The sequence below is a fragment of the Schistocerca serialis genome, chromosome 8 (genome assembly GCF_023864345.2).
Source record: "Schistocerca serialis cubense isolate TAMUIC-IGC-003099 chromosome 8, iqSchSeri2.2, whole genome shotgun sequence".
Taxonomy (NCBI): domain Eukaryota; kingdom Metazoa; phylum Arthropoda; class Insecta; order Orthoptera; family Acrididae; genus Schistocerca; species Schistocerca serialis.
Genome location: NC_064645.1, coordinates 383,351,749 through 383,370,183, shown reverse-complemented (window position 1 = coordinate 383,370,183; position 18,435 = coordinate 383,351,749). Strand labels below are relative to the sequence as shown.

Below are 18,435 nucleotides of genomic sequence, written 5' to 3'. Positions count from 1 at the left end.
TAAAGTTCTTAATGTACAGTTTAAATACATACCTTGTCAGTAACTTGTATTTTGAACCTAAAATAATTATTATATTTCCCTTCTTCATAGTCTAATGGCTTAATGGCTTTCAGTGCTGCGCTTCCATCAAAATTTGGAATCAGTACAAATTTGTCAGAGCCATAGCCACTATTCTCAACAACCTGAGAAATGATTCACTACCATGACTTTAATGTCTGGTGTCTATATCTGTATGTTATGAATAGTATGACAGAGAACACATGTAGTGATTAATACCTTGTATTGCAAAGAGCTTACTTCATCCTGATCATGAACAGTAACAGTTAGAATTGTGTCTTCTGGCACAGTTAATCCTTCTGTTTCGTCAACTTCAGTAATCCATTCTGCCTTTGTAAATTCTGGTGGCATGTCATTGACATCTTTGACCAAGATGGAAACTGTACCTGTGCCTGTTGGAAAACATCACATTAATTACTGGCAGCTACATTGACAGTGACAATCATATTGAAATTGAAATATGATATTTGTCAATATTATATGAAAACTTAATATCACTTAACATTACTGAGCAGGTGAATTCATTTGATTCTGATAAGCACGGGGTATTACAAAAACAAGTGTTCGCTTTATTGTATAATATGCTTGACACTATTTGATTTCTTCGGATAAAACTGATATTTCTAGGGATAAAACTGATTTCTCTAATTGTCCCTGCAAGTTGTGTTAGACCACTAGACTCAAAGTTTATAAAATTTTAGTTCCAGATGAGGCATATGGTAAATTATGTTAAAAGAATTTTGTTATTATAGATCTGTTGATTTGCTATATATTCCCAAATTATCATTGGGAATAGCATCTCTGGGGGAATGAAGCTGCTGCAGAAAGCGACTCACCCAATCATTTCAGCACATTTAATTCATTTACAATAAGCATTACCACTTGTTATATGATTAATAGAATCTTCAGTCCTTGCATCCAGATAATCAGTTAATTTATGGGGGTATGGGGAGGGGAGAGGGGGGCTGAATAGTTAGATACTTATTTAATTTTCTTTAAATTTTATAGGGATAATCAATTCCTTGTTTAATGTTTTGCTTCAGTTTGTTAATGACCTCTGCAACAGAAATGGAACCACAAGAAAATAAAGCCTACTTTGAGATCTTTTATTGTGGTCGTGTAAATCACAATCCATTTATTATTTAAACCATTCTAATGCAACTGTATTTGCTTGTTTAGCAGGTACAGCACTTGGCACCAATGTAAGCAAGCACATAGTGAAATTGGTGGTCAATGATTACATGTCATTTCATTATTTGCCATGGCCCTTATCTGAGATATTTATGAAATTTGCATCACAGCGTATTTGTTTATTTTTTATAATGCTCCGTGGTATCAATTGCTACGATGCCACGGCGTAGGTAAAAGTTCTTAGGTTGGCACTACGGCACCGACACCAATGACAGTGCCCTCTAGCTGGCACTGTGCAGCTCTATGAGCGCCCCTCCAGATTCTGCCCATTTACATCTGGCTTTGCACCTACTTACATATCAGCCAAAGTTAGGTAACAGTTTATGTATTCAAGTTACATTGTTGTGATATAGTACAACCACTTCAACCTATACACAGTACCGAGATTTTTACCTCACCTGCTCCTACTCGCTTCCTCCGTTTGGCCCACCCTTCAGTTTACAGGAGCAGACCCATGTGCTGCCTTCCAGGCGGGACACAAAAGCTTGGCAACAAGGATGGGATTATTTTTCCTCTGGTGCGTCTGACTGCTTCCACCATTCACTATAAGGTTTTCTTTTGTTTAAACCATGGCTTTGCCATGGGAACAGGCTTTGCTGTCCGATCTTGTATGTTTTCACGCTCAGCAAATGACATAGCTGCTTGCTGCCATAAATGGACTGGTTACACACCAAACTGCAGCTACTTCGGTGCCTCCGATGTCTCTGTCTGTACCACCACCAACGAATCCTCCGGCGCCGCAATTTTGTGCCTTCAATCCGGACATTGAACGCTAGTCAGAATACATAGCCCAGCTCAAGGCACACTTCACAGCATACAACGTACCAGGTACAGAGTGGCTTGCTTTCTTCATTGCCAATGCAGATGTTGTGTTACACCATGTATTTGTAAAATTGTTTCCCACCACCGCCCAGAAACTGAAACTTACGATGAAGTGATTGATGCTTTGAACTCCCACTTCCGTGACAGTGTAAATGTGGTAGCTGCACGCTACAAATTCTTTCGTCTCCGGCGTGGCCCTACTCAGTCCAATAAATCTTGGTTAGTGGACCTTCAGGGACTAACATCTGATTGTGACTTTAATTGATCATGTGGACACTCGTATGAGGATATAATGATTAGAGACACTATTGCGCAGAATGTGGTGGATCACCGCATCCGTGAACAAATCCTAAAATTTAAAACCCCGTCTTTGCAGGAAGTAGTGGACTTGCTAGACAGAAAAGAGACATTAGACATGGCTACTTCCACATTTGATGTGACCCCTGGGTAAGTGTACTGTTAGTGCGGCACAACATGTGCCCTTCCACCCTGCCCCAGCACAGTAAGCCATGCCGTGCTGCTTGCGCGCACGTAAACAAGTTTCAAACCAGGCACCCACTAAGAAACTGAAATCATGTCCGAACTGTTTTTGTGGTCACCCATGGGACAGTTGCCAATTCTGTCAAGCACAGGGTTATTTGTGTAATAAGAAAGGACATGTGCAAGCTGTATGTAGTAAGAGAAACTCTAATTCACAACTTGTCTCCCGTTTGTGTAACTCACGTGGGCGTCACCGCAACGGAAACCGCGTTGATCATGATTCACATCAGCCTATGGACGTTAATGCCATTTATTCAAAGCCTTCTGCTTCACGTGCTTCTACAGATCATCGTGTGAATAAAGTTTTGCCAGACACTTCCTCTCATATTCAGCGCGATGCGAGGAAACTTTTTGTGACTTTGAACGTTTGTGGACATCCTGTTTGCATGCAGCTGGACACTGGTGCGTCAGTTTCTTTACTGAAAAAGCAACGTATGACTTGCTTGGTTCGCCCCCACCTCGTTGTTTGCATTCCACGCTGACTACATTTACTGGAAAGGAAGTCTCGGTGCTCAGCGTGTGTAGTTTGCAAGCCGCGTATAGTGTGACAATGAAAACTGTGTCTTTTCATGTGCTCAGCTCTGGTGATTCTCCAAACATTTTTGGCATGGACGCATTTGAATTTTTTGGCCTCACAATTCAGGACAATGTACTTTGCATCCACGCTAGTGACCATGCAGACAGTGTTGCCACACTATGTGATGATTTTGCTGAACTCTTTTCTGATGGCCTTGGTTGTACCGCAGCCTTTGCAGCGCATGTTGTAGTTAGAGACAATGCCATACCTATTTTCTGACATGCACGCCCAGTACCACACACACTGTGCAACACCGTAGCTGCTGAACTTAAGCATTTGCAAGACAGTGGTGTCATTGAACCTGTTCTGCTTCGCCGTGGGCTTCGCATATCGTGTATATGAAGAAACGAAACAGTCATCTCCGTATTTGTGCTGACTTTAAATCTACAGTAAATTCCCAGACAGTGGTAGATATGTTTGCCTTACCGCGTCCTGAAGACATTTTTGATACGCTGGGTGCGGGAAAATTCTTTCCTATGATTGACTTGTGGGACGCATACTTTAAAATTCTGCTCGACGAACAGTTGCAGTGCTATTTTGTGATCAACGCCCACCTTCGCTTGTTCACGTTTCACCATCTCCCATTCAGTTGTGCTTCAACTTCTGCTATTTTTCAGTCTTACTTGCAGCAGTTGTGTGCCACTGTCCCTGGTTGCTCAAATTATCTGGACGATACAGTTGTGTCAGGTCAAACCCCTGACAAACATTTGCAGAATTTGTGTGCCCTATTTACTGTACTTTTGCAGGCAGGACTCAAGTGTAACAGGGACAAGTGCAAACTTTTTCAGACTGAGATTCAGTATTTAGCACATATGGTTAATGCACAGGGCATCCACCCCTAGGCATCACATCTCCGTGCAATTAGAGACTTGCCAGCACCCAGGAACTTGAAAGAACTTCAGTCTGTGTTGGGCAAAATTACATATTATATTCGGTTTATCCCAAATGCAGCGCAGATTGCAGCATCTTTGCACTGCCTTCGGCATAAGAATGTGCCTTTTGTTTGGTCTTTGGATGTGACACTGCTTTCCACAAGCTCAAATCTGCTTTGTTGTTTTGGCAGTCAATGCATCTTCTCATGGCATCGGAGCGGTTCTGTTGCACTGTATTAATTCTGTCGATCGCCTGATCACTTTTGCATCTAAGTTGCTCAATTCTGCCCAGCAAAACTATTCTCAAATCAAGAAACAAGCTTTAACTATTGTATATGGAGTGACAAAGTTTCATGATTTTTTTGTATGGTTGCAAGTTCTATTTGGTCACCAACCATAAGCCTTTGACGTTGTTATTTTGTTATTTCACCCGTCAAAGCCAGTTCCGGCCCATACTGCACAAAAGTTGCAACGTTGGTCTTTGTTTTTGTCTAACTACAATTACAAAATTTTGTTTTGGTCTACAGCCATCATAGCAATGCTGATGCTTTGTCTAGTCTGCCTATTGGTCCTGACAAAGTGTTCGATTCTTCCAAATTGTCCTGCATGTTTATTGATCGCAAGATAAGGAATTAGTTGATGGTTTTCCAGTGGATTTTCATCACATTGCTTCCACGACAGTCGCTGATGCTTCTTTGCAGATTCTTTTGCAATATATTCATACTCAATGGCCTCCATCTGCTATGCAGATTCGTGATCCACTTGTTCGACATTACTTTGCGCAATGTCACCACTTGTCTGTACAACATGGTGTTATCTTGTTGTGAACTGACAATGATCAGTCTTGTGTGGTTGTACCTCATTTGTTGCAATTGGAAATCCTCTGACTGCTGCACGCTGGTCATTGGGGTATAGTGCACATGAAGCAATTATCGCATTGTCACTGCACTTGGGTTGGCATTGATAAACAAATTGAGAATTTGCTTACTAATCGTCGCTCTTGTGTGGAGCATCAATCTGCTCCCCACCAGCGATCCTTTCCGTGGCTGACTCCTACTGCACCTTGGCAGTGTGTTCATATTAATTTTGTGGTTCCTTTCTGGGACACCCGCTGGTTGATAGTTATTGATGCATACAACAACTTTCCTTTTGATGTAACTATGTCTTCTACTGCATCTGACATTACTATTCAGGCTTTGATCTCTATTTTTTTGCATTGAGGGACGTCCTGAAGTTACTGTCTCTGACACTCTGACAATGGCCCCTAATTTGTGACCTCCGAGTTTGAAGCATTCTGTGCTGCTAATGACATTCGCCATCTGACCTCAGTCCCGTTTCACCCCCAGTCAAATGGCGAGGCTGAATGCTTTGCATGTACATTTAAATCGCAGATCAGCAAGTTGCGTCACGCACTCTTGCAAGCATGTGCTATGGCCTTTCCTTGCTTCATAGCGCTCCCAGCCATGCTGCACCTGTTCCCCAGTGGAATTGCTGCATGGCTATGCCCAGTGGCCACTCCTGCAGCTATTGCACCCGCCACGGCGAGCTCCCGCTACTTCACCTCGTTCTGGCTTGGCACCGCAGGATTGGGTGTTCTATCGCGTAACAAGCTGCTTTTAGTCATCCTCTTGACACATGTTATGGGGGATTATGTCTCCATGTAAAGAGAGTTAATTTAAATTAACTGTTTGTGCATTTTATTTACTGGGCAGCCTGTGACTCCGTCTGGCATGAAATGGTGAACAATAAACTATTTCAATAAGTGGCTTCTAAAATTAAGTTATGCTAGTGCTTTGATTACATATGTAAATACACTTCAGTACTCACAGGCTGATTTCCCAAATTATTTTTACATTATGTGCTTCAATTTTTATGAACTGACATAAGAGCAGATTTGTACTAGGAGGGAACAAGTGCAAAAGACTTATAACAATGCTGCTAAAAGATGTGAAGGAAAAAGGTGGGAGAAGACAGGGGTAAAGGGGAGTGAATGTCATTGAGTTGTTACTCTTAGGGCAAGTATATGAAAAAAAAAGGATGGACGAGGGCAGTTAGTGGAAGGCGGGGGAGGAATGAGAGGGACCCTTACCTTTCAGTCCTCCACCATCCACAGCTACAACCTGAATCGAGTACTCAGCAGTGCGTTCACGATCAAGGCAGCATATGGCTGTCCTGATGAAACCAGTGTCAGGATCAATCTCAAATATTGGTTTTCCACTGTCTTCTTCAATGACGTTCTTCTCAATAGTGTATGTTATCTTTGCATTAGTTTCTTCATCTGGATCATCATTATCAGTAGCTGTCAAGTTGGCTACTATCTCCCCTGCACACCAAAATTATATAGTATTAGGCCTACATTAATTGTTCACAAAGTTTACGAAGAGATAGTGAAGACTGATATGGAGAAGCCTTAAAGCTTAGAGTCTAGAACATGGGCACAGCCATTTCTTTTGCGTGTTGTCTGGAGTAACATTGCTAGTGATCACCATGAGGTGTGACGAGAACTAAAGAACATCCCTCCCTGGCTGTTTGTAAGCACTCTATGAGACAGCACCATGCAGATGTTGTTCCATATAAACAGATGAAGTAATTGTAGTGCCTCATAAAGTGAATTAAACCATGGAAAGCACAAAATGAAATGCACAAAGTGTGTGGAGTACCAAAACTGCACAAGACGTTCACCATATCAATAAATATAATTTTCTAGTACATGATATACAATTGGAATTATAACGTGAAGTTATACGACATATATGTTACTTGAGATCATCGACTGTCTTCTGAGTTACAATTTAAAATTTTCAGGAAACTGTAGGTGAGCTTCTCCTGACATTACATCAACCAAGGTATCATCTTCTAGTGAAGCTAGAGCTTGGGCTACACTCCAGTTTATTCTGTCACCATAAACTTCATTCCAAAAGGTACTGAAAAAATACCAAAGTTGTAGCAATAGCAATTTATTTATTTATTCATTCATCCATGGATATTCTCACAATGGCATAGTACTTGGCATCACAACACAATGAAAACAAATAGCTCAAATAAACATACACACACAATATAAGATTTATGAGGATAGAACAGGTGGTTGGCTGTGGCCCTGCTTAAGGAACCATGCTGATAGCTGCCTAAAGGGATTTAGGAAAACCACAGAAAAACCTAAATCAGGATGGCTGGGAATAGCAAATTCCATCCTCCCCAATATGGAGTCAGTGTATTAAAAACTGCACTGCCTGTTGGTTCCTATTATACAATGATTTATCAGTTTCTAATGACTCAATTGAAATAACAACTTCATAAGTAGTAATTAGCACTTCAACTTCACAAATGTTAGTTGACACTAACATTATTGCAAAATATTTATGAAAGCTTTCACTAGACTTGTTGACAACATACAGACAAGACCTCTTCACTCAGAGACAGAGATCAGTGATCATTACACAGTTGCAACAACAATGGACACAAAGGTACAAAAGACAAGGAAAATAAGCATGTCTAGTAAAATGGATAAGGATCATATTATATCATTTTCCATGAATGTGCTAGATTAATTTAATTAACACATTGAACATAAAGGAGAACAGCAGCTCAAAACAAATAGCCATTCCAGCTCTAACAGAATAATGAAAGATGGCAGGTATACAGACAACATGAGGAAACTTACTTGGAAACAGTGTCTGCTATACAGTAGTTACAAAGCAATGAAAATGGGGATGGATCACACTCATCTACAAAAAAGGAAGTAATTGAAGCACATACCTACTCTACAAGCCACTGTGAAGTGCACTGCAAAGTGTGCTTTACATGGTAGTATATGTTAAAGTTTCTTCCCCTTCCAGTCTCAATGGCCCCAGAACTACAGCCCTATATGACTCTCATCTATCTGTAGTAGAATAATATGACATACTTCTAACAAATTGTCAGGAATAAAATAACCTTCTTGACATAAATCGGCATGATCACACAAGACTTAACTTACCCTCTTCTTACATGATATACTTTTTGCCATGGATATAGATAAGCAAATTGTTTCTAAACTTCTGATTCATCAATGGCCACCATAGAAAATATATTCCTAAGATGTAACACAAGTTGTGACTAGATTGAAAATTTCTTGTCAGCCAGGATATAACATGTCATCCTGTATGGAAAATTTCCTACACTGCCTTGTGTGCCTAGGAAGTGTAACAGAACTGCAGGGTTATTACAAATGATTGAAGCGATTTCACAGCTCTACAATAACTTTATTATTTGAGATATTTTCACAATGCTTTGCACACACATACAAAAACTCAAAAAGTTTTTTTAGGCATTCACAAATGTTCGATATGTGCCCCTTTAGTGATTCGGCAGACATCAAGCCGATAATCAAGTTCCTCCCACACTTGGCGCAGCATGTCCCCATCAATGAGTTCGAAAGCATCGTTGATGCGAGCTCGCAGTTCTGGCACGTTTCTTGGTAGAGGAGGTTTAAACACTGAATCTTTCACATAACCCCACAGAAAGAAATCACATGGGGTTAAGTCGGGAGAGCTTGGAGGCCATGACATGAATTGCTGATCATGATCTCCACCACGACCGATCCATCGGTTTTCCAATCTCCTGTTTAAGAAATGCCGAACATCATGATGGAAGTGCGGTGGAGCACCATCCTGTTGAAAGATGAAGTCGGCGCTGTCGGTCTCCAGTTGTGGCATGAGCCAATTTTCCAGCATGTCCAGATACACGTGTCCTGTAACGCTTTTTTCGCAGAAGAAAAAGGGGCCGTAAACATTAAACCGTGTGATTGCACAAAACACGTTAACTTTTGGTGAATTGCGAATTTGCTGCACGAATGCGTGAGGATTCTCTACCGCCCAGATTTGCACATTCTATCTGTTCACTTCACCATTAAGAAAAAATGTTGCTTCATCACTGAAAACAAGTTTCGCACTGAACGCATCCTCTTCCATGAGCTGTTGCAACCGCGCCGAAAATTCAAAGCATTTGACTTTGTCATCGGGTGTCAGGGCTTGTAGCAATTGTAAACAGTAAGGCTTCTGCTTTAGCCTTTTCCGCAAGATTTTCCAAACCGTCGGCTGTGGTACGTTTAGCTCCCTGCTTGCTTTATTCGTCGACTTCCGCGGGCTGCGCGTGAAACTTGCCCGCACGCGTTCAACCATTTCTTCGCTCACTGCAGGCCGACCCGTTGATTTCCCCTTACAGAGGCATCCAGAAGCTTTAAACTCCGCATACCATCGCCGAATGGAGTTAGCAGGTGGTGGATCTTTGTTGAACTTTGTCCTGAAGTGTCGTTGCACTGTTATGACTGACTGATGTAAGTGCATTTCAAGCACGATATACGCTTTCTCGGCTCCTGTCGCCATTTTGTCTCACTGCGCTCTCGAATGCTCTGGCGGCAGAAACCTGAAGTGCGGCTTCAGCCGAACAAAACTTTATGAGTTTTTCTACGTATCTGTAGTGTGTCGTGACCATATGTCAATGAATGGAGCTACAGCAAATTTATGAAATCGCTTCAATCATTTGTAATAGCCCTGTAGTATTGTACATGTTACACACAAATGAGGTAGTGGATGGTAGTAATTGCTATCTCAGACTTTTCACAGATAAAGTCATTATCTCTGAGGATATTTGACCTGTCAAATACTGCAGTATATTCCAGCTAGATCTTGACAGTATAGCGAGTATGGTGTAAAGACTGGCAAAAATGTAAAAAAACTGTAGAATTTAAAAAAAGAACATAAATATATAACGTAATTTTGACTGCAGCATTGTTGTGTCATACAATCATTCATACAATCACTTTGGAGCAACAATGTGTACAGATATGAATTGGAATGATAACATTTGCTTGATTGTAAATAAAGCAAATGGTAGGCTTCCATTCATTGGTGGAATACTGGGAAACTGCATGTAGTTTACACAAGAAACAGCATGCAGAACACTTGCGCATCTCATATCTCAGTATTGATTAGTTGCATGGGATTCATATCAAATTGCACTAATAATAAACGAAGAGTGTACACTAAGAAGTGTGAAAATGAAAAATAGGCTTGTTTGATTGGTAAAAATTGTGTAATAGAAATGTTTATACTGTAAGAAATATTTCACAGCAACCTGATCAGAAAAGTCCAAATATTGCATTTCAGTGTAGAAACTATGAATATTCTTCAGACTCCTATTAATCAGTCCCACAGCGATTGTGAGGATGGAAATAGGCCAATAACAGCTTTCACAGAGGTGTATGAGATGCCATTCTTCTCAGATTGCATCTATGAATGAAATGGGAAGAATACCCTATTTTGTACAATAAAAATTGCCCTCTGCCAAGCATTATACAGTGATTCTTAAAATATAAATGTACAACATACTGACAACTATTCTGTAAGAAATTTCAAGTGGTTTCAATTTCAGCACTGAAAATATGTTTCCTCTCATTGGCTTTATGAAACAGATATGGGAGGAGAAAGGAAAAAAGATAGTGCCACACTATTTGCCTCCAGACCACATTATTGTCAGTATTAAGTTTGTTGAAAATGCACAAATCCTTAGAGGTCTAACAGCTGGCCTTTCGTCAATATCTTGACCATTGTAGTAGCACACAGGCTACACTGTGTGCAATTGTTCTTTAGTGTTTCTAGAAGGGTATGAAGAGACTAGAGGAAGGAATTTCTAAATAGCATAAGTTCTTGCCTGGAAAATACTGGTGCACAGGGAGTAAGTTGTACCTCCCTTCAATAACACGGCAATAAGTTAAATGGGATTTATCCCTTGCACAACACCTACAGAGACAGAGGTACAAAGTGCTTAATGTTTCATGTAATTGAAACTGAAATTTTATCATGCTTTAACAAGCGGAATAGTGATATTTATTTGCAAATGGTCACTATTGCATTGCAGTAATTTGATCACTAAGTTTCCCTGTGACTAAATAATAAACAATATTAACTGTAAGTAGGGTACTGTAACATGGAGTAACTATGGAAATGTATTGCAGTTTTTTTGTGAATACATGAAGACTTTGTTTCGATATAAAGTTGACCTTCCGTTTTCCAAACATGTACGTCGTTCTACTTCATGGGCATTGATATTTTTATAACTGCTAAAAATGAGTGTCCCTATTTGACCCCAGTAACATCGAGAAAGCACCTCTTCTCTTTGAAATACTAAGACAAATCAGTTTTTCACATTGTTACACATTAATCATTGAATCATGAATACCTGAAAAGAATAGTGTATGCTATGGTAAATTTATTACAACTATTTATTGTGGCTAATCAGCATAAAATTTATAGATAAACATCTTACAACAATACAAAAGTGAGTTTAATTTTGATAATAATGAGGTTTACACCCCAAACTCAAATTCCTGCAAAAACTGAAGAGTTCAATGTAAATCAGAAGCTCAGACACACTTTTTATGCCTCAAAAACCAAGTTGTTTGGGTGGCCTGGTCAGCTGTACTATTAAATCTAAGCAGCAAATTTCATCAAGTTTAGTTGGCCATTCCAAAACACCCCAAACTCCTTCACGGCAGTGGTTAGTATATCACCATTCTCTCCCATCTTACAAGGGAACCTCCCCATCGCACCCACCTCAGATTTAGTTATAAGCTGGCACAGTGGATAGGCCTTGAAAACTGAACACAGATCAATCGAGAAAACAGGAAGAAGTTGTGTGGAACTACGAAAAAAATAAGCAAAATATACTAACTGAGTAGTCCATGCGAAAGATAGGCAACACCAAGAACAGTCTGAGCTGAGGAGCGCCGTGGACACGTGGTTAGCGTGAGCAGCTGCAGAACGAGAGGTCCTTGGTTCAAGTATTCCCTCGAGTGAAATTTTACTTTCTTTATTTTTTCAAAGTTATGATCTGTCCGTTCATTCACTGACGTCTCTGTTCACTGTAATAAGTTTAGTGTCTGTGTTTTTCGACCGCACCGAAAAACCGTGCGATTAGTAGACGAAAAGACGTGCCTCTCCAATGGGAACCGAAAACATTTGATCGCAAGGTCATAGGTCAACCGATTCCTCCACAGGAAAACATGTCTGATACATTCTATACGACACTGGTGACTGCATGTGCGTCACATGACAGGAGTATGTTATCGGCCCACCTAACTTGTACACTTCGCGAATGGGTAAAAAGATTCTTCTACCTTGCCCGCTTTAGGTTTTCTTGTGGATGTGATAATCACTCCCAAAAAAGTGATGAAAACATAAGAGTTTGTCACATATACTGCAACAAATGAATGCAACAGTTTGATAGTCGCACAGTTTTCCCTGTGCTCTGTCAAAACATATGTTTTTAAAGTTTTCAAATTTTTCCATGTGTAGACCGTCAAATCCAGCATATGTCCAAGCAAATTTGAACATGTCCTGGAATTTTGGAGAGCGAAGTTGATTATGTGTGAGTGCCTGAACTTTGATAATTGACACACGATCACGTAAACAATACTGCTCTGTGTACCTGTGCAGCTTTGCAAAATAATTGTCTGAAAACAAAAAATTAAACATTTCACTCGAGGTAAGACTTGAACCAACGACCTCTCATTCCGCAGCTGCTCACGCTAACCACGGGACCATGGCGTTCCTTTGCTCGTGCTATTCTTGATGTTGCCTATCTTGCGCATAGACTACTCAGTTTGTATATTTTGCTTATTTTTTTCATAGTTCCACACAACTTCTTCCTGTTTCCTCGAGTGATCTGTGTTCAGTTTTTCAAGGCCTATCCACTGTGCCAACTTATAACTAAATCTGAGGGGGGTGCGATGGGGAGGTTCCCTTATTAGTTATCTGTCTTTGATAAAGCTCACGTTCATAATATACCAGAAGATACAGTCCCACAGCCAGACTTTGGAGGCTACATTCACGTTGTGGGTGCAACATTGTGAGTATGCATTCACTGCTAAAATCACTGAATTCATCATTTATATTTATGCTGTTTTCACTGTCTTGTAATGATGAGATAATGTGGCCACCATGAGTACTACTGCTTGGTGTCTTCTTCCCTGATACACTATTTTGAGCTTCTGTATGATCTAATGGCAGTGGCTGATGTTGGAATGGTGCTTCAGTTTCGAGTTCCTCTGCCAAAAGATTCTCTTCTGGGAAGGGATTGGGGGGAGGGGCTTTCAGTCTCTTCATTGTCACTGTTTGGTGATTACCTTTGGTTGTTTCCTCCTGTTTCTTTGCAAGCTGTTGTAAGAAACTATCTCCTATGAGGGAAGAAATGGATATGTCCAGGCTCTGTGAAAGCAACCATTAGAGGGCCATTTGTGTGTCAGTAGGATAAATTTCTGCCTTGGGGAATCCAGCAGTCAAGTTGCCTGGACCATTGTACAAATGATCCACATTTTCTTTGGCTGTGTGGGAAACTGTTCCTTGGCTACAGATGTACAGTGACTTCCAGTGGCCATCTTCTCGCAGTCTTTAGCATTTATCTCCAGGCAACTTTCATTCAGTATAAGTATGCCACATCCAGTGGCTGCAGGACATGTGCAGAATTTGGAGAAAGTGCTAGGAATTTTATGTTGCCTTTCTGGAACAGTTTTAGTACCTTTAAATTAATGTGGGAACAAAGGTTGTTACCAATAACACCCTTTGATTCTTCCTGGCTCTTCAAAATAGGCAACATTAATTATGTGAACCAGTTGTCAAAAGTGTGTCCACCAAACCACCGTAACTTGGTTTGATTGCAATGGGCACCGGAGAGATCACTTTCAGTCCAAGTTGTCCCTATTTTCTCTGTTTTACAGTTGACATAAGGTGGCACAATATTCCCTGCTGCACACACGCATTATTGGCATGCATGCCTTAGATGAATTTTGTATGCTCTCAGGGTACTTAGCTTCCCTCTTTGCAGTCAATATCTTCATCTATTGCTGCTCTTGAGCGTGAAATTTTTTCCAAAGTTCTCTGGGTCAACACTGATTTGTGTCTTTGCATGATTCCTTCTGTCCAATCCTTTCCAGGTGAATCTCACTTCCTTTTTCCCACTGCAGTCCAAATATTAGAAGGGCTTGACAATATACTGCAGACTGACGGCATTGGCAGGAAATCCATAATTCGATACAGCAACGATGTGCGTCACATATCGCAGCTCCTCATATGTAAAGACGTGAGCTCTACCAACAGCACTGAAGTGTTTTTCTTGGATCTTGCAGTGTAATGTGTTTTTGCGATTCCAAAATTTTGGTGCTGCTTGACGAATCGACGAAGTTTTGATTCTCATTGCTTGCAAGGTTTCATACATCTGCCCCTGTAGAATTCTTGCCTGGTCGTGTTACAAGAGCATGTTTTGGATTGCTGGGAATGGCTGGTCAAGTGTGATACTAAAACAAAGTGGGTGTACTTGTTACAGCAAATGGATTGACTTTGGGACAGTCCCAAAGTTGCGCCACTCTGTGTTGACTTTTTACGGTTTTGACGTTGTACAGTAATGCATGCAAAGTAAAAATATTACAGGGAAAGAAAAGAGGTGTTAGAAGATGTAATTCTCAAAGTAAATACCTGTCAGTAATGTAAAATGCGCAGTTTTCTCTTGATGTATGAAAGTTTCCGGTAAACAACCAATGTCGAAAAATCGGCGCGAAAAGCAAAAACTATCTACTCAGACGGCAGTGGCACGATAGCTTCCAAATGTTGGCACCTGGCTTAGCGTCTGCTCTCGTTTCAAAAGCCGATAATGAAGCGTTGTCCCAATGTTATCTCCCTATCCCATAGTTACTCCATTTTACGGTAAATAAGCATTGCCTCTTTCACAGTGTCCTTTATTAAAGATTTCGCAAGGTTAACCCTCCCTTTTCAGGCTTTTCACTGTGGAGAATCACAACGACATAGCATAGAATGGGTAACCAGTCTCTAATTGTACTGGCTGGGCACCAGCATATCTGAGTATTTTGAGACTATTATAGTTTACTGAAGACGGAGGATTAAATGTCGATTCACAGTGGAACAGAACATCACAAACAATTACATCCGTGATGTAAAATGTCCGGATAATAGAACCTGTCAGAATTAAGAAATCAGCAGTAGTATTGAGTCTATTAAGGGAAAAAACAGAATTCAAAACCTATGTCACTGACAAAGGTTGTATGGTAAATTTTATACGGTGCTGAGATGCGAAATAATAGGAAATAAGACATCAAAACACTCCAAAAAATTGACATTTATTTTCTAGAAGTTTTGAAATCGCTCGAACTGAAATTGAAAGGCAATACATTGAACGTTTTTACCATATCTATTGTATTTTGTTCCCCAACTAAATGACAAATAATTTCTAAAGATATGCATTTTTCTCCTTGAATAGAGCTGACCTTTTCACTATCAAAAAAGGTTTTCAGAGAAAATTGTTTCATCAGGTTACGTTGTTACCCGCACACTGCATAGTTTTTTTTTTCTCAAGGTATTGTATAGCAGCCAATAAAGGAAGAAGAATACACAAAAGCACAAAATACACTACAGTGTTTTAACGTGTGCGAGAGCGACAAGAATAGGTTGGTTAACTTCCGATGTTAACAAGCGACGCCACTTTTCCCTTTCCGCAATTTCATGACGTAGACGTTTGCCTGTCTCGTTTCATTTTCTAGTGTGAATCGACTTCAGTCTCCCAAAACCGGTGTGGTGGCATTTAAGAAAGGCAGTGGTGAATTTAATTTACTACAATTAAAAACTGTCACAGGCGAGTCACAAATGAGTAAACTAATTTGCTGAATGCATTGCGCTTCTGTTTCCACTAATTACATCAACAAACTGATAGCGATTTAGGCAATGTCGCCTCTGTTGCCTTGTAGATTACATCTCACCGGATGAGCTGTTCTCAGTCACGGAGCCCCAGTAGAGCGCTTGCGGGAAGACGGGCGCGTTGTCGTTGACATCTGTGACGGCGATGTGGACGTCGGCGTACCCCACCAGTCCCTGGCCCGCCTCGTCCTGAGCGAAAGCCGTGAAGCGCCAGTGCGGTCTCCCATCCGGCGGATCGCGGTCCAGCGCCTGATATGTGCAACAATAATCTCACCTCCACAGCAGTAACGAAACTCAATACTGTTGGCCACACACACACACACACACAGAACTGCATGCAGTTTCAAAACATGGAAGGCAAGCTAGCAGCATAGTTGACAAAGTAGTGTTTGGTTCATTGTTGAGTTCAATTACAGGACGATTGTTTAGGTCTCTTTTCGTTGTGTTTCACATCGATTCGTATACAAATTAATATTGCATTGGTTGTTAGCTGGCGAAAAGAGGTCACGAAGGAAAGATTCGTAGATGTAATGCTAATCTTCTAGGTTAATGTCCATATTCATGATTTAATATTAAAATATATTCTGTTTGACAACTGCAAAGAAACAACTGACACTCGCCAAGGACCAACTGCCAGTTGATAACAGGACAACATACAATTGCTACGGAACGCCAGACCAACGACAGTAAATGGAAATGTAGAGGGCGGAGCGTGTTAATTGCAGCGAAGCTTGTGCGCTTTGTATGCATTCGACGGTTCATGCAGTACGGTATTCGACGAAGGTTGTTTTGGTAACCGAGTAGTATAGTACTCCGGGTGGTAAAGACAACAAGCCTGTAAGACATCATTTGACCGCTTACGATCGTGAACGAGCAGTTGAATGGCTCAAGGCTGGTAAAAGTGTCACTACTGTGACCACAATAATGGATATGTCCTAAAGTGTCATCTCGCGATTAAAAAAGACCGCTGAAATGCTACGTGACAGCATGTCGCTGGTCGCAGAAGGATCACCACACTGCAAGACGTCGATACATAGCCCTATTGTCGGGCAGAAACACGATCTCGTAGTTTGGTGCTGGACAGTGTAGTTAACGGTCGCGAATGCTAGCGGTGGACGGCAATTCCTGCATTCACAAGTGAGGGAATTTGTTGTTCGTGTGCGGGATTAATTTGGAAGTGAGGGGCGTAATGAAGGACCTATTCTCCCTGTGTCAAATGTAGTGCAATGAACAGCCGATGCGCTTGGTATTGGAACTGCTACAGTGAAACGCGTGACTAAGGCAAAACATATAGGCCTTGACAATGGTGACAAAGCCTTCAAGCTAAGCACGCGAGGTAAACGCAGAAAGGGTACGAAGCGAGTAACAGCTATTGACAATTGTAATCAGTGTGCCATTCGAGACCATATTTACAATTATTACTGTAAAGGTGAATTGCCAACTAGGAAAAAAGTATAGTTCCTCTTCGTGAGGCAGGGCTGTTTACCGGCGGTAAGATGTCGCTTTCTTCGGTTCTGATTCCTTTAGGCTTCAGGTATAAAACATACAACAATCGTAAATTTGTAATGGAGAGGACGGACATAGTAATTCTGCTCTGCAGTTTCCTGAGAGAAATGTGCAATATTGTCTTTGACAAAGTCATATTTACGGATGAGACTTGGATTAAAACAAACCACAGTGTTTCACACATTTGGACTGACGACACGAGTTCTTCAGTTCTAAGACAACCAACCGGGAAACGTGGCAAATTAATTGTTTGCCACGCTGGAACAAGTGCAGGGTTCATAAATGGTGCTTTGTGGGCTTTCAATTCGAAGAAGTTGGGAAATTTCCATGAAGAAATGAATGCCGCGAATTACATCTCATGGTTTCCAGATAAACTTCTTCCGAATATTCCTCCAGAGTCTATTATAATGATAGATAATGCACCTTATCGTTCTACTCAGTGGACAAAGCACCGACTATGTCAAATAGAAAAGCTTGTTAAGCTTAACAAGCCACAAACTCTTGTACACACAGTCGACGAAATCGCTCGAGTCGCTGGTCACAAAGCTATTCGTTTGCCATAATACCATTGCACGTACGATGCCATTGATCTTCTTTGGGCTCAAGTGAAAGGAAATGTGGCGAGAAATAACACGCGTCCACCTTTCTCACAAAGCAAGGAGTTAAAATTGCTTCACCAAGCTTTGAATGAAGTTATAGTAGATATGTGGCGATCCGCAGTTCTACACACGAAAAAAAAATCATTCAAGACGCTTGCGAGAGAGGATTTTTGGAAAACATTATTGTTAATTTTGGTGAAACAGATAATGATACGAGTGCCAGCATCAGCTCTAAGGACGAGGTTTCAGCTGCTCGCGAAATTTGCAGCGCCTGCTCCGACTATGAGAATCTTGGCGTGTCTCCTTTATCGGATTGACGCACTGCATGGTGAGTTCACAATTCAGTTATTTAATATTCTCGTGCATAAACTCGAACTGCCTTCTTATGTAAAGTAAGAATTTCAGGAAACTTATTTCGGCACATATCACGAGTGTTTGTTACATTTCCTTTAGGGAAAGATTTTAATAAATGATACAATTTTGTAATATTTTTTGACGCTTAACTACCGCAGTTTGAAAGTGATTCC

The 18,435-nt window shown here is 40.8% G+C and overlaps 1 protein-coding gene across 1 annotated transcript in view; it reads right to left on the bottom strand.

Moving 5' to 3' along the window:
* Positions 1-13,205, bottom strand: part of LOC126417027 (neural-cadherin-like) — a 198,283-nt gene extending 185,078 nt beyond the window's left edge. Inside the window, exons 1-4 of the mRNA XM_050084917.1 lie at positions 12,875-13,205; positions 6,149-6,382; positions 277-449; positions 33-182 (exon numbers count right to left, since the gene is read on the bottom strand). Coding sequence (XP_049940874.1) covers positions 33-182; positions 277-449; positions 6,149-6,382; positions 12,875-13,205 — 888 coding nt within the window. The remainder of the gene's footprint in view (positions 1-32; positions 183-276; positions 450-6,148; positions 6,383-12,874) is intronic.
* Positions 13,206-18,435: the final 5,230 nt, after the last annotated feature.